At 40.3% G+C, this 15,800-nt stretch overlaps 1 protein-coding gene across 1 annotated transcript in view; it reads right to left on the bottom strand.

Moving 5' to 3' along the window:
* LOC139734707 (agrin-like) overlaps positions 1–15,800 on the bottom strand; it is a 50,460-nt gene that overhangs the window by 33,846 nt on the left and 814 nt on the right. Inside the window, exons 2-11 of the mRNA XM_071645499.1 lie at positions 12,092–12,307; positions 11,323–11,538; positions 10,468–10,695; positions 9,669–9,872; positions 8,550–8,780; positions 7,731–7,937; positions 6,750–6,965; positions 5,327–5,599; positions 4,656–4,798; positions 1,157–1,274 (exon numbers count right to left, since the gene is read on the bottom strand). Coding sequence (XP_071501600.1) covers positions 1,157–1,274; positions 4,656–4,798; positions 5,327–5,599; positions 6,750–6,965; positions 7,731–7,937; positions 8,550–8,780; positions 9,669–9,872; positions 10,468–10,695; positions 11,323–11,538; positions 12,092–12,307 — 2,052 coding nt within the window. The remainder of the gene's footprint in view (positions 1–1,156; positions 1,275–4,655; positions 4,799–5,326; positions 5,600–6,749; positions 6,966–7,730; positions 7,938–8,549; positions 8,781–9,668; positions 9,873–10,467; positions 10,696–11,322; positions 11,539–12,091; positions 12,308–15,800) is intronic.

The raw sequence follows: 15,800 nt of genomic DNA, 5'->3' as shown, positions 1-15,800 counted from the left end.
TTATGTTAGAGGTTGTTTTTGTTTTATTAAATACATGTATGTGATCAATATTTATTCTTAGAGTAGGCCGCTATAGATAACAGTCATGCAACAGCTTTAAGTTATTCAGTGAGAAGGAAGTTAATACCATGTAGTTGTTTGTTTATACATTGCTACATTGTTCAGAGTTGGGCCCTATGTGATGTGAAGGATAGTGTGTATGATTGTCATTTTGCTCATGCATATAGCCTGACACCATGTTGTTGATCAAGGCTATTTCAGAAACAGCAGTTTCGAGTAGATGCGTACAGTATGTTGTTGATCAAGGTTATTTCAGAAGAGGTAGTTTTGAGTAGATTGTATGTACAGGGTAGTACCATCATTTTAATAATAAGAGGAATGAAGAAAGGGATCACGCCATTATGATTATAATTATAGTTAGGTTGGATCAAGTGGCGTTCCATACTCTGATCGGTTTCCATGTGTTGTGCGTGCAACGTGTTACACCCGACGTGTGTACCTGTACCGTACCGCTGACTCGGTCATGGCCACTAAACTCTTGAATATCATATACCAAGATCGTCTGATGTTTCTCCTTATTTACTGGCGTTGCATATAACCTCTCTCAACTTTTAATATACTCTGATCTGTGCAACAGTTTCACTCCACACTTTTTATAATCAAAAGTTATTAGGAGCCTATAGACACAAATGGTGAAGTGTCATGAGAAATGTCTCTTTTTAATAATAACTTAAAACAGGATTTTTATCTTTTCCATGACAGAATGATATACTGATTAAGTCATAACTATTAACTATTCAAATGGGGACTTAAGGTTGCTACATCACTTGGAAAAATAAAGATTCTCACTACATAACTTGTGCAAAAAAAACATTCAGAGATGTGTGATGCAGTGGTGTCATCCCCATCTAATTTGCATATATGATATGATCATCACATATATTATAATTTTCTGAGAACCTGTGAAATTCAAATCTTCATATTTCTGGAAGTCGAAGCTTGCATGTTCTGCCCAATATATGAATGAAACTTGAAGTATTCTGTTCATCTGACTTTACACTTGAACTATGAACCTGGAGATAAGTCCTCGCCTTCTTTTTTTTAATTCGAACTACATGAATACTCGACTCAATCCACTCGCAGTGCCTCCACTTACTTGGGCATCCCTCGTTGTTCTCGCCGAGAGCTTCAGTCTGGTTGTCAGGGCAACAGCCGTACGTGGACTTGGCACAGCTCGGCTGTGAGGTTTGATCTGTGGACAAACAGCAGGATGACTGAGACAGGAACTCAAAGGCATGCTGGGATAGCGGCCAAATAAAGCCAGCCTCAGAAAAAGAGAGGGAGGGTTTTTGATTCAGAGCGCAAAGCAATGATTTTGAGGATATGGAAATCTATAAGCTTTGGGGAAACTATAGTATCTCCTGCCTACTACTTGTACACTGTACTTACATGGAAACTGAACTACTCATAAATGAAGTGCAAGTTGTTGAAATAATACATTTGTTGTGTTAGATATCTAAATTAGTTTGAAAATAAAGACTGTCAAAAGACAAAGTGGACAGCTCAAGTGGCTAGTATTGTATATTCATCTAAACGCTGGTGGATCTTCTATCCTGACGGTTTACATTTTGATGTATTGTGTGCACTTTGGTACTGTACATGTCTGCAAAACAAATGAATACATCAGAAGGTGACATAGTTTGGTGAATCAATTGAAAAAGAAAGAAAGTGCAGCTTTATCCTATAAACCATGTCTTGAGTTATGAAATATTATCACAATAATTCTGCTAGATGCAGTACATGTAGATGTGTATTGCAAAAACTACCTCTAAAAGACAGCTAAAAATTAGTTTGCCAAATCAGACATGTTGTAAATGTCTAATCACGTTAATGCTGACTGAACTTGAATACGACTAACAAGAGTAAAGAATTATAATCTTGTCACACTTTACTGGATTGAAAGTAATATGAATTGCTGATACTACAATATCCATTTGTGGTCCTGTTCGGCAGTTTGTTTCTTATTATCTTCTTCATCATTCAGGATTGGGTGAAAATGTGGGGAAGGGGGGTAATAATTTTGATGCAAGCTATACACAAACCTTCGGCAACTACAGACGACAAAGCGGACCCGAGTCCATTGGAGGCATAATGTGACGGAATCCACGTATGAGGGACAGCAGAAGAGTGTGGAGAAGAGGGGAGTGGTACGGGAGAGGGGAACAGAGAAGATAATGAGAGCCCCATGGAGGTGTACACACCGACCGGATGTAGAGGGGTGGATGCCCAAGGAGAGGACCATTGTAACCATGGAAACGGGATGCGAGGGAAGAGGAGGGAAGAATGCACATATTATAGAGAAGTGTAAAGCGTGATTAACAGACACAGGCAGGGAATAGGAGCAGATTGATAGGTTTAAGGACAAAGGACCAAGACATATATAGCAAAGGTCATCGAGTGACGATGGAATATGTAAGGAAGAAAAACAGGTTGGGAGGATTAAAAGTGTGAGGTTTAAAAATTGAGATGGTGTTTATCATTACATGGTGGTCATTGGTATTTACAAGGAAAGAGAGTGGGTCATGATGAACAAATTTGAAGCAGAAGAGAGGAGGTTCAGAGAAATGTGTGTGAAAAAAAAAATGCATAATCAAGGAAGGTGGGCACATCATTGACAAGAAATATGAGTAAGTTGATGATGGAATGACAGAGAGTTCAATATAGCAAAAAAAAAAAATGGCAAATTGATACATGAGGAAATAGCATAGAAAAGAATAACCAGAAGTAGGAATATTCTCAAAATTTTGGAAAGAAATATTGGCAAAATGTAATTGATGAAATCATTGCGAGAGGGATGTATGTAAATGAAGATTTAGAAGAAGGAAGAGAATTTTATGTTCCTCACATGAAAATCACAAAACAACAATGAGATAAATGAGATGAATAAATGACAGGGTAAAAATATATACGCAGAAATCATTTCAGCATTGGTTGGGAAGGAGAATAATGAGTAAACAGGGGATGTCGTAGACAATGATGCATGGTTGAGAATGACAAAAAAAAAAGACAGCAAGATATTCAACATAACATGATGAGTTTGGTAGGTTGTTTGTTTGGTTGGTGGTGTTTTTTTTTTTGGGGGGGGAAGGAAGGGGAGAAACATTATTGAGTGGTATAGAAATGCATGTGAGGGGGGAAAATGGGATTGGGGTGAGAAAGAATAGGGTAAAATGAGAGAGAACATCAAAATGGTTCGATTAGTCACTTGCATGAGCTAGTACTGAACAATAAGTTCTGTCTAGAATTATATACGCCTCGTCACAAGACAGCACTGGTTAAATACACTTTATTTTTCTAACATTCACAAATGTTGAGTGTCTATGAATATTCTACAGTGTATCAAGGGCATGCTATGTTGTTATAAATAATCAATGACAGTGAAGTAGTAAGATCTGTATTATGTCTATAATCATATGCACTTTCCAGTTGAGAGGTAGAAGTGTAAAGAATAAAGAGGATTATTGACACATATGAAAGGTACTGGTATACAAAACAATTCATTAGCAACTAGAGGCACTGTGTGAGATACTCAAAGAAAGACATGTGTTAATCTTAATATCTAAAAATGTGAAAAGCACCTTGCAGTGTTAACATATGATCAATTCAGAAGTGTGAAAACACTGAACTTTCGCACAATGTATTCTTCACTGTGCACTTCACATACGTATATAACAGACTCTACCAATGTGCTACCAAGACATATACACAAAAAGTGCAGTGAACTGATGAATGATCTAATTCACTTCTGTGGCTTGCAGCATTTGTGATTATTAACATCTCATAAACCCATCGACAACATAAACCTTGTGGATATTGTGCAGAGTCTACAAATATGTCAAAATATTGGGGAGAAATCGGTTAAAGGGGTCTCCACTCGGTCAGGTCATTTGGTGATTTGGTCAGGTAGTGAAGAATTCATGCATACGGGACTCCTTTTTGTTCAATATGACTTATTCAATGTCCTTTTTTTCCTTTTTCTATTGGGTAGGGGTAAAAGCCATTCAACAGATGTTATGACCTTATGAAAGAAAAAGACTTTGTTTGTTTGCTGGTTTTTTTTCCATACTTGAGTAATTTATACGTACTCTTTCATAACTACTTGCTGCAGTTGACTAAATCAACACACACACTAGTTCGGGATGTTACCTATGGATATCAGTTTTCCTGGCACTTTTCAATACAAGAAGACTTTAGGAAGACTTTTTTTGTCTGCAACCATTACTGCTTTGAATATTGGGATATAACACTGCACTTCTGACTATTTACAACAGCACAATTCAATTCTCCTATTCTCTAGGGGGTAAAAGTATGAGCAAAAGTTGATCTGCCTGAAATGTACGTAGGTACGTTGCTAAAACCGCATCATACAAACATCATTGCACAAGTGTATTACACATCTGGACGCACCATATTTTCCAAACAATGTAGGTAATACAAATATCAAAAAAGTGGAGACTGTCTCCCAAATCAAGGCGTCACTAATTTGTGCATGTGTACAAGACAGTCCTAGGCAACCCCCAACAACCCTGGAAACAAAAGCACCAGATACTGATTATTTCATTTTCATTGAATGGGTTCTCACCGGCACAGCAGACTGAGAAGACGCCCCTGGGGTGGATGTGGCAGTAGCTCCCAGAGGGGCAGTCCTCGCCCCCATTGCTCTCCTGACAGGTGTAGGGGTCCATGGAGCCCTCCTGGGTCAGGGGCGTGTCCCCATCACAAGGCTCCATCTCTACATCTGATGATGCGAACAACAACCAAAAAAGTTAGTTAAAGGGATGGTATAGTATTGGTTGAAGTGAGGATTCAGCCTTGAACTTTTTGCAACATACTTAGAAGCCACTTTGTGAAATGAGACAGAGCATAGAATTCTGAGATGAATTAAAGTTCATTTAATGAAAATCGGTTTTGTAATGGCTGAGATATCAAAAAACAAAGTAACACAAAGCAATCCTAATAAAAGGTGGGTCCTTTCTTTCATTAGGATTGTTTTGTTTTCTTTATTTCTCATGAGAAACATTATTATCAAGCCCTTTATAAATGTCTCTCACTCTTATCATTATTATTCACACTATGCACATGCATTTCTGTTCACATGCAGTCATTTTCTTCAGTTCAGATCAAATTTAGAGCTTTGATGAGGTATCCCATTTTCCAAAAGATATTACTCATCATAATTCCCTAGATCTATAGAAGGCTCAAGCATTGTTGGTAGCATTATGAAGAAGAGCGTTCTCAAAATCCACTGATCAATGCATTTTCTCACCTTCGCACGTCCCAACCTGGTCCATCACTATGGCGACCTGCTGCTCGCACGCAGCCTCCCGCATCTGACAGTCGTTGCCATAGGTCACCCCGTCCGAACCGCAAACCGGAAGCCTCACCGCCGGGCAGTTGAACTTGCAAACGCACTCGTAGGTGTCCACAGATAGAGGGCGGCAGACTCCCCCAAAGCTGCAGGAGGTTTCGTCGCAGAGGTCCGAGATGTCCACGGGAATTTCCCCACTGCCCGAGATCTCTGATCCGCTGCCAGAAAATTCTGCATCAGATTTCGAGCAAACTTTCATTAGCTCATAAAACCCTTACATTTCTTGCAAATATTCATACAAAACAGGAAAGAAGATCACACTACTCTATATATATCATTCTCTCAAAATATTGCCAAAACCTTTGCAGATGAGGAAATGAGGAAGACTTTATTCAAAGTGATAACCTTTTTTTAATCAATGTGACATTTATTAAAATTGTTTTCAATCCATTGACATCTAAATGCTCTAAAGAGAACTATGAAAAAATTCTGGAAGTAACAACATTTTCTAGGTATAAACTCACTTTACAGAACATTACATATGAACATAGTAAAAGGCAAAATACTGCACACAGGATGGAAGCAGAATATGGCTTATGAAAAAACATTTTATTTTGAACAACAAAAATGATTGATGAAACATTGCTTTGGAAATCCAGGGCTGCCTTCACATTTAATTCACTAGAGACAAGTTGACCATGATCAGTTGAAAGCAAAATTTGGCAGAGCCTTTGAGAATTGAATAGAAAACAGACTTTATGAATATATTCACATCAATTTCCGGTACAGCATTGTTGGGGCGACAAAATCTCATATCTCACAGATGTCAAATGTTCAAGAGAGCCAAAAAAAATAACAAATTAAAAAATAACAAAAACAAAGCCAGCCAAAGCACTATTGCAAATGGAATCACCTTCCAGTTAATTCAATATCCGACTACAAATTACCTCAGCCAAGGTTGGTTTGTCTCTTCACAAACTAATTCAAAAAGTTGTCAACAGATTTGAATGAAACTTGCAGGAAAAGTTGGTAATGACAAAAAGAGCCGATAAATGAATTTTAGGAGTGATCCAGAATATTTTCATAGATTTTTTTGAAGGATTTTAAAAATCTTTTAGCAGATAGGGTCAATGAGTGAGGTCAATCTACGCGTACTTGAGGTTTGCATATGCGCTCTAAGTGTGTGCTCTTCTCATGGGAGGCGCCGCACAGCCGCAAACTGATGACGTAAACAAAGGCTTCTATAATGGGAAATTGGACGATATGTGTGTATGATAGGTGGAAATTAGCTGCTTTTCAAAATAGTGATTTTTGAAAAAAAATTTTGAGATACAAAGTTTTGTCACCCCAGCAATGATGTTTAATAGAACCAGGGACTCACCATCACAGGGCCCATAGTAGTCAATGGTGAGGTTGGACTCCTGACGGCAGGCAACGGCCTTCAAGTGGCACACGCTCTCGTAGGTCCTGCTGTCCGACCCACACACCTTGTCCTCATCCGCACGGCCAGGGGGGCAGGCTTCCTGGCACACACACATGCCCTGGTTGCAGATCTGGTTGTACCGCTCCACGTCGCACTCGACTCCGACGCACTCGTCTGTCGAGAGATTGCCCGATGAAACGGGGAGAATCACCATGTGTTTTGAGAAATATGAATGCTGATGTATGTCACCCTAAACACTGGCTACAAGACTCTTATCTCTAAAAAGACTTCGCATAGAGCTTGCCATATTCCCATACACAATGTATTTTAAAGCATATGCTAAATGCTATTTGTTGTTGTTCATTTGAATGATATGCAATATGTGAACATGTCTTGCTTTGTTCATTCATTTATTCATTCATTCATTCATAAATCATTCATTCATTCATTCATTCATTCATAAATCATTCATTCATTCATTCATCCATTCATTCATTCATTCATTCATTCATTCATTCATAAATCATTCATTCATTCATTCATTCATTCATTTAGAGTGCACAGGCTTGTACTGCAGTGTGTATTTTTTTGTTTGTTTGTTTTGTTCTCACATACAGAATCAGATCTAAATCAATCAATCAATCAATCAATCAATCAATCAATCAATCAATCAACTGATCAATCAATCAGTAAGTCACTCAATTAATCAATTAATCAAGGATATACCACCTTGTTGTATACAGTAGATTAATCAAAGCACAAAAATGTCAGTAATAAATGTAACATTCGGACAGTTGTAACTAACACCGACTTGTGATGACTACATTACAAAAGCTAGTCAGAATGCAAGCTTATTGCCAAATTCTTTGTACATGTCCATGTGATGTAAGAGTCATTCCATTCTTTTTATCCAATGTCATCTCATTCTAGCGGGCTCACCACATGTGCCGTAGGAGGCCACTGAAATGTTCTTCTTCGTATTACACATCATGACGTGGAGTTTGCATTCGCTGGCATATGTCTGGCCGTCGGAGCCGCAGACGGGCAGGTTGACCGGCTGGCAGCGGTCGCTGCAGGTGCACGTGGGCCCATTCTCCGTCATCAGACAAAATGCACCATGGGTGCACACCACAGAGTCACAGGATTCTGAGAGTAGGAGGGTTAAACCAATCAAGTCCAAAGGTAATCTTGCTGGAGACATTATAATCTTGTCCACCTTCAAATTGGCAACTTTTTTTATGCATTTCTTTTTACTAGAGAAAAGTTAGATGCAACTGGTCAGGGCCAAATTGGCAACTCTGTTTTTTTTTATGCATTTATTTTTACTAAAGATAAGTTAGATGGACCTGGTTAGGGCCCAAGGACATACAAAGTTAGAGACTTCAAAGAATATCCAGAGCAATCACGTCTCAACAGTCTGAGTCAACAAATCTTTTCTTTTCAAATTAATGAAGTTCTTGTGTTGAGTTGCTTTTTTTGCAACTGATTGACTAAGTACATTAATGTGGGGCAATTCATCAATCAGTTGGAATAAGATTTTTTTCTTATGAGCTCCCTCAGGAAACCATTTCATTAGCATAAGGTTGAATAATGATACTGTTTGATCTGTGAATGATATCATGTGATTTGATATTAGCACTTGCTAGGGCAAAACATTTTCAAGAGGACCTCATTACAAAAACAACAACACAACAACAACAAATGTAACATGTACTTGCAAGTGATCACTAATTAACAAAAAGAGGTGGTACAACGTACCACAGTATCCAATGGACGAAATCTGCAGCTCTCTCTGCGTTTCACAGGCTGCCCGTCGCAGCGCACAGGCGCTGGGATAGTCGATGCCGTCGCTGCCGCAGACCGGCACGGAGCTATCTGTCCCCTCCCCGCACTCGATCTGGCATGAGCACACGGCCGCGTCGCCCTCCACCAGACACGTGCTGCCAAACATGCATTCCAGGGAGCTGCACAGGTCGGAGAGTTCTTGGGCTGTTGTTGGATGACGACGAGAAGAAATGGTGAGAGATTATATAGCGAAAGACAGAGAGAGATTGAGAAAGAGATGGAGAGAAACACATATGTATGGGGGGAGAGAGAGAGAGGGGGAAGGATACAGAGAGATGCAAAAACATATGCAATGATACAAGAAATAGTAAGGGATAGATTGAGAGACAGAGATATAAAAACATATATCAGGACACAGAGAAAAATTGAGGTACATAAACAGATAGATAGACAGGTAGGTAGATGAATAGATATATAGATAGATAGATAGATAGATAGATAGATAGATAGATAGATAGATAGACAGATAGATAGATGGATAGATAGATAGATAGATAGATAGATAGATGGATAGAAATATAGATAGGAGAGGGAGATGGTGAAAGAGAGAGAGAGTAAAACAAAACATGAATTCACAATTCTAAGAAGCCTTGCAGTACTAGACTAACAGCACTAAGTCAAATTGTACAAACGGAGAAGAGGTTTTCCATCAGCACTACTATAATATGCTTCATTTATACTCGAGAAAAAAAAAACCAGGAGGAATAACATTAAACGAATAAATATACTTCATCAAAAATGTCCCATACTGAGAAAGTTGTAATGTAACTACTTCTGTACAAAATAAAGCAATAGCCACTCAACCAAAACAGACACCAGAAGATGCACATCTTCTGCTAACTAAAGCTTTGGTAGGTAGATTCTGTCCACCTGAAGAGCTACAATGGACATAAGTACCAATAACAGTACTAAACTACATAATGTAAACTACTCTGTAACTACCCGGCAACCAAGCATGAAGGGTCATATTAAACTGAAACGTAGCTATTCTCAATGATCAATAGAATTCAGGGATGTTGTCGCCAAACTTACTGCACACGCCTTCCGCCACGACAGTGATGGTCGTTTCCGTGCTGCAGCTTTCGCTGTCCAGGTGGCAGTGACTGTGGTAGGTCACCCCGTCACTGCCACACACGGGCCGGTAGATGTCAGGACACACCGGGCAGACACACTGGGGCATGCCATACTCGTCCACCATGCACTTTCCAAAGTCACATGTATGGTCTGCACATGGGTCTTTAGAGGTGAGAGACACAATCAGAAAGTCAGTCAGATGGATTGTATAATAATAATAATAAAGTACATTTATAATGCGACGTATCTATCATAACTGACACTCTCGGCGCATGAGAGCCTGTAAGATTCAACACATGCTGTGTACACATAAACAACTAATAGTAGAGCCCTCCAAATCCAATCCATATCCAATCTTACATAAAATTAATCAAAACTACAATAGAACAAATGCAATTTAAGGATAGTCTTAAACTTAGATTATGAAGTTTCCTGACGAATGTCGAATGGGAAAGTGTTCCATAGATGAGGTCCTACGTATGAGAAAGATTTTGCCCCCTAACTGTGATGTATGAGTGAAACGTGAAGCAGACTCGAGGTTGAGGAACGTAGTTGCCTTGGTGGAGTGAAGAGTTGTATTAGGTCCTGGATGTATGGTTCTACACTAATAGGCATTAGGGGCTTACTGTAATGAGGATTATATTCCATGCATTGATTCCAGTATGCAAAAGATGAGGGGAAAAGATTGATAAGCCATTGACATCAAATGTACAATTGTACTTTACTTCTTGGGTTAACAAGTTAACAGAACACTTACGTGTGCCCTGTTCGCAAGGACCCTGCGTGTATACGATGAGCAGGCCATCTAGGCCGCTCAGGCATGCCACACGCGACAGGTCGCAATCGCTGGGGTATGTATCCCCGTCAGAGCCACAAACGGGACCGGTCGGCACACCAGGACACAGACCATCGCAGCTGGGCGTCGGCTGCCGATTCCTGTCCAGCTTGCAGATGGCATTCTCATACTCCACCGCCTGGCATGGATCTGTTTTTGTCCGGTTTATAGCATTTTTTTTAAAGTGGGAAGGAAAGGAAGACACACACTTAGAAAGCATCACTCCTTGAGTTAACATCATGCAACACTTCAATGAAATATATTGCAATAATACATTCATTTTAGTACAGACATACCTATCTAACACACAAATATAGAGCATTACAACTTTTCTTTTTCGTTTTGTGTGGAGTGGTGTGGTGTCCCCTCATATTTAGCATTTAACATATGAATACCTGACAATTAACAATTGAATACCTGAGTAAAAAAAAAAACCCAAGTCCAATTGAGAGAATTTTGAGCAAATTGAAGAAATGAAAAGGCAAATGACATCCTATCATATTCAATTTTTCAGTTATTGTAAAGTGATGCATGCAAACTGAAATGTAAAGCAGTCATTTGAATGGTTATCTGTATTTGCTTTACTTCGATTGGGTCTCCAAAGACGAAAGCCACATTTGGATTTGGACCCTTCTTTTATTTAGATATTCTGTTGTTATATGATTTTGTCATGAGTATCACATGCAATCTGCTGATGAAAGTTTCAACAGGACTTTGCAGGCTTCAAACGCTCCAACAAAAAAACTATTCAAGATGACTGACCATGCAAATACTTACCGCACTCCCCTTCAAATACGATAGTGATGTTCCTGCGCTGGGTACAGGCGGTGACGTTCATCTCGCACTCGTTGGAGTAGTCCACGCCATCGCTGCCGCAGACCGGGCTGAAGATCTCGAGACAGATCTCTGGGCAGAGGCACTCGGCCACCCCACCCTCCTCAACGCACTGGGCGCCAAAGCGGCAGACCACGTCGTCACACGGATCTCTCTCTTCTGCAGAAGATGAATACAAAACGAGACGAGTTCAGAAAAGCCTGTTCATAGTGTAGCTACCCAAGGGATACAAAAAGTGGCCTTTATAGACAGGTGGCTGCTGTAGACAGGTTCTTTAACATGGCTTTTTCCTCATGGGGAATTTTTGTTAGTGGCCATGTATGGCAGATGGACACTATGCACCGACGACCACTAAGGCAGGTTTGACTTTATGTATAACCGAGTTTCCATACATGTAGCAGACTGATGCATTTTCCTTTTAATAGAAAAAGATGAATTCTTGCTATCCTTTACAGTCATAGCTGATTTCAAAAAGTTATTTGTGTCTAAAGAAAATATTAAACTCTCCACATACTTTTAAAGAAACCTCCTTTTGATGAATTCCAGCAAAGCTATGCATATGATTAAATGAGGTCATAAATAAGGGGACTTTTTGCTCAAAATGGGGAAAAAATTGTTACAATACCACCAACAACACCACCATCATCATCATCACTACCAGTCTGGCACAAAAATATAAGAAGCATCAATCCCATCTGCATTTTTTTTTTACCGCATTCTCCGTCGGCGACGAGTGTGATGTTTCTCTGCTGCATGCAGGAGGCCACGTGCATCTGGCACTCGTTGCCGTAGGTGGAACCGTCGCTGCCACAGACCGGGTCGTACACCAGGGGGCAGTCCTCCGAACACACGCAGCTGGCCAGCTCCCGGTCCTGCACACACTCCGCCCCAAACCTGCAAGTGATGCCCTCGCAGGGGTCCCTCTCATCTAGAAGGAAGATCAAATCACACATTTTTATTTAATTTTTATCTTTTTGTTTCCACCAATGCGGCTAATTACACCACTTACTTCACAGAATACCAAATTTAACAGGATTTACTTTTGTTATATAAAACACTTCAACCACTAAACCAACAGCATACATCCACTAATCAGAACTGTCACTTTCCCAGCTTATACTCTATGCTTTCTGAGGTTTTCCTATGCTTTACTTTGTTGCAGTTTACATAATTTTCAAAAGGTTAATTGCCATTAAGCACGATCCTGCTTGCAGATTGAGGACAATCTTTATCAAAACTGTTCATCTTTCAATAATGGTAAGAAATTCAATATGAATGTAAGGCACATGATGACACACAATTTTGTTGTCTTTTTTTGTCTTCTCCTGTTTCTTTATCTCCTTCTTCTCTTTTCCTCATCTTCTCCTTCTCTTCCTCCTCCTTCTTTATATGCTGAATCTGCCTCTTTAGATTCTTCACAATACAGTTTGTATTCTATTAATTCAACCAAATGAAGCACTGTTACCTTAATCACTATGTATGTATGATGGTGTCTTTTCTTTATAGCAGTGTGAACATGAACAATGACACCAAGATGTCATCCACTTAATATGCTGCTGAAAATATTTGCAATGAAAAAAATGATATGGAATGCAGGGGAACCAGCAATTCAGTGAAAAGGCTTTAAAATTTGGTCGTTCTGTAGCAGCTGAGGATTCATTACTTGTATGGGACTCAATGCCATCAGCAAGCCAGAGCAGCTGAAAATGTGCAGGGCACTGTGGATGAAGTTGAGTAAACAAACCTATAGATGTTTAACCCATTGAGGACGACTCCCGAGTATACTCGGGCAGGTGTCTATGGGAAATGCGTGTTGTAGCAAAATCAGTCCGTCCTCGACGGGTTAAATGGCCAACCTTGCTATCATCTGATTCTACGCTTCGCAGTCGTTTCCGGTCACAGAGAAAAAGTTAAACCACACATAGCAAGCTATGAGGGAATCCACACATAAAGTTCATTCACCAGCTCAGCTCTTCTACTGTGATGCTTTGTCAGTTGATCATATGTTTAGCACTTCTGGGTCAATACGAACATTTTCAACTGCACTTTGAGATCTTTGGGGAAGTCTACACGTTGTGCCAGTACATCAAAATCTCCACACCATCAGACATAATTATTGGGGTGTCCTTGTGAAAGATTTGTAGTGGCCTCATTTTTCGTGTGCTAAAGACAAGTGTACACAAATGCAGACAAGTGTAAGAGCGCCCACGATGTTGTCCTCCCCCATACTGTGACTAAATTCTGCAGCCTCCATCTTTGGCGACACTGCATGAGCCGCACTATCAAAGAGCGCCTTTTAAAGGACACTCTTTGGGAGCCCCAGTATATCACTACTCATGGTACCTCAAAGCCATTTCTCCAGACACTGTAACCACACTGACTCATGTATCATGCAATATTCACTTTCGATGGGTGACTTGGAGCAATGGCCCATTAGTCTGTGAATATTCCACAAGGCTTTTATCCTTGTCATGTTAAGGACCAGAAGTTTGGCAAAGCTACCAACATAAGAAGATGGTTGCATTATTCATCCCCTGGTATACACCTGCCAATAATATACACATAGACTTACCCTGATAGCTATTTCAAAGAGGACTTCTTCCTTTAAGGGGTACCCTTAACACCTGAGACTGTCCTTACTACACCCATGCTTCTCTCCAAGCCTTTCTATTTCCTGAACAAATACAAATTATATTTTCACAACCTACTCTGATTTCCCTCAATAAGGAATTAGCGGGACAAAGCGTAGCACAGGGGAGCCATGCCGCTCCCTCTGTTGGACCCTCCTCCTCCTCCTCCTTCTCCCCCATCCCCCATCCTTTCCCAGTGGTCCTTTTCTCTCTTCCTCCTCCTCCTCCTCCCCCCTCCTCCTCCCCCTCCTCCTACACCCCTCCATTCCTCCTACTCACAACCCCATTTTCGGGTCACCCATTTGTTTTGGCTGCATTTATGAAGGCCAGGGAGAAAGGAGGGTCTTCTAGAATATAGGGGTGGGGTAATGATCCTACAGTATGAAGGGAGTACTGGAATCAGGGAAGGGGGAACAAAGGGGCGGAGAATACCAATGTGCAAATGTGGGCTCTGCCAAAAGGGAGACTTGTACGGCAGGTGGGAGGATAAAATGTGTTTGCTTACAGGTGGTTGGAAGGAAAGCGGGCCATTGAGTCGTATTTGCCATGCAGAACAATTAAGGGTGACCTAGTTAATATGATAGGGTTCTTGATATCATTAGTATACCTAGGTGGGGTGAGAGGTGGGTTTTTGGTGGTGGGGTAGTCATGGGAATGATGGGAAAGCTATGTGGTGTGGTAGAAGGGTTGGTATCCCTCTTCTGGCTGCAAACATATTGCTACGTCATTGTCACTGCAGGGTCCTGCCACCTACCTATACGGGATTCCGGTATACAAATGTTTGCTTTATGGTATATAGTTACAGAAGGATACCAATTTTTCCACTTTACAGCATACGTATGTCCCCAAAACAAAATTACAATCAGATTTTGCAGTGATAACTTCCAATATGATCAAACTGTCTAAATGCTGCTTCAGGGTCTTAAAATATAACATCTTAGCTTTATTTTGCAGAGAACCCCATTCAATTTGGTTAAGTGGTCACAGAGAAATGTGGATCATTGTAAAGCATGTCATGGGTCTTAATTCTTCCATTATTAAAGCACATGGATGTTCTTGGAACTGCATAATGTGTGAACACAATGGACAGAACTTGGAGGGAAGGGATTCCTGACATGCTCAACAAAACTCCTCATTTCTCTTTGAACTCTGAAGTAAATCGGATGGGGTTTTCTGTAAGATGTGGGTAATAAGTTATAGTTTCATACCCTGAAATTGTATTTGGCTTGATTCACTATATTTAAAGTTATCATTGTGGAGGGTCCCGTTTTAATTTTTTTTTCGGGGGGGGGGGGGGGGGACATACCGTACAGCGAATGAGGCAAAAAGATATGCAATCAAATCATTGTGCATGAGTGGAGACAACATCATTTGATTATATCATGATTGAGCAATTTTGGGTACGACATTTCTTTTCTTCTCTGGATGTGATCGACACTTTGGTTGCACTACGCTCCGTAAATTGAATGTAGAGGTATATCAATAATTCTTTCTTTAATACAATCTGTAGCTTGGAAGTTAGTTCCATTCCAGTTGAGCAGGGAAGGGGGACTCAAAAGCCAGCTTTAACCGCAAGGAAGTTTCTATTGCAAGGAGGCCAGAGCTTAAAAAGCCTCTGACACTTCAAGGTCACATGTAGTATTGTGTCGTCGTCGAAGGATATAACTCTGGGAGCACTCGTCTCCCTCTCTCCTCCCCACTTGCACCCTTTTCTCTGGCAACTGCTCCCTAATAGGATGTCAAAACAACCCTGTTTTCATTGTAGTCCAAGTTTGTTTGGGTTACGGTATA

Source organism: Diadema antillarum, unplaced genomic scaffold, assembly GCF_040938485.1.
Source record: "Diadema antillarum isolate AM-2024a unplaced genomic scaffold, OU_Dant_1.0 seq00000542_RagTag, whole genome shotgun sequence".
NCBI lineage: Eukaryota > Metazoa > Echinodermata > Echinoidea > Diadematoida > Diadematidae > Diadema > Diadema antillarum.
Note: the sequence above shows the minus strand (reverse complement) of the source record. Positions and strands in the feature narration are given on the sequence as shown.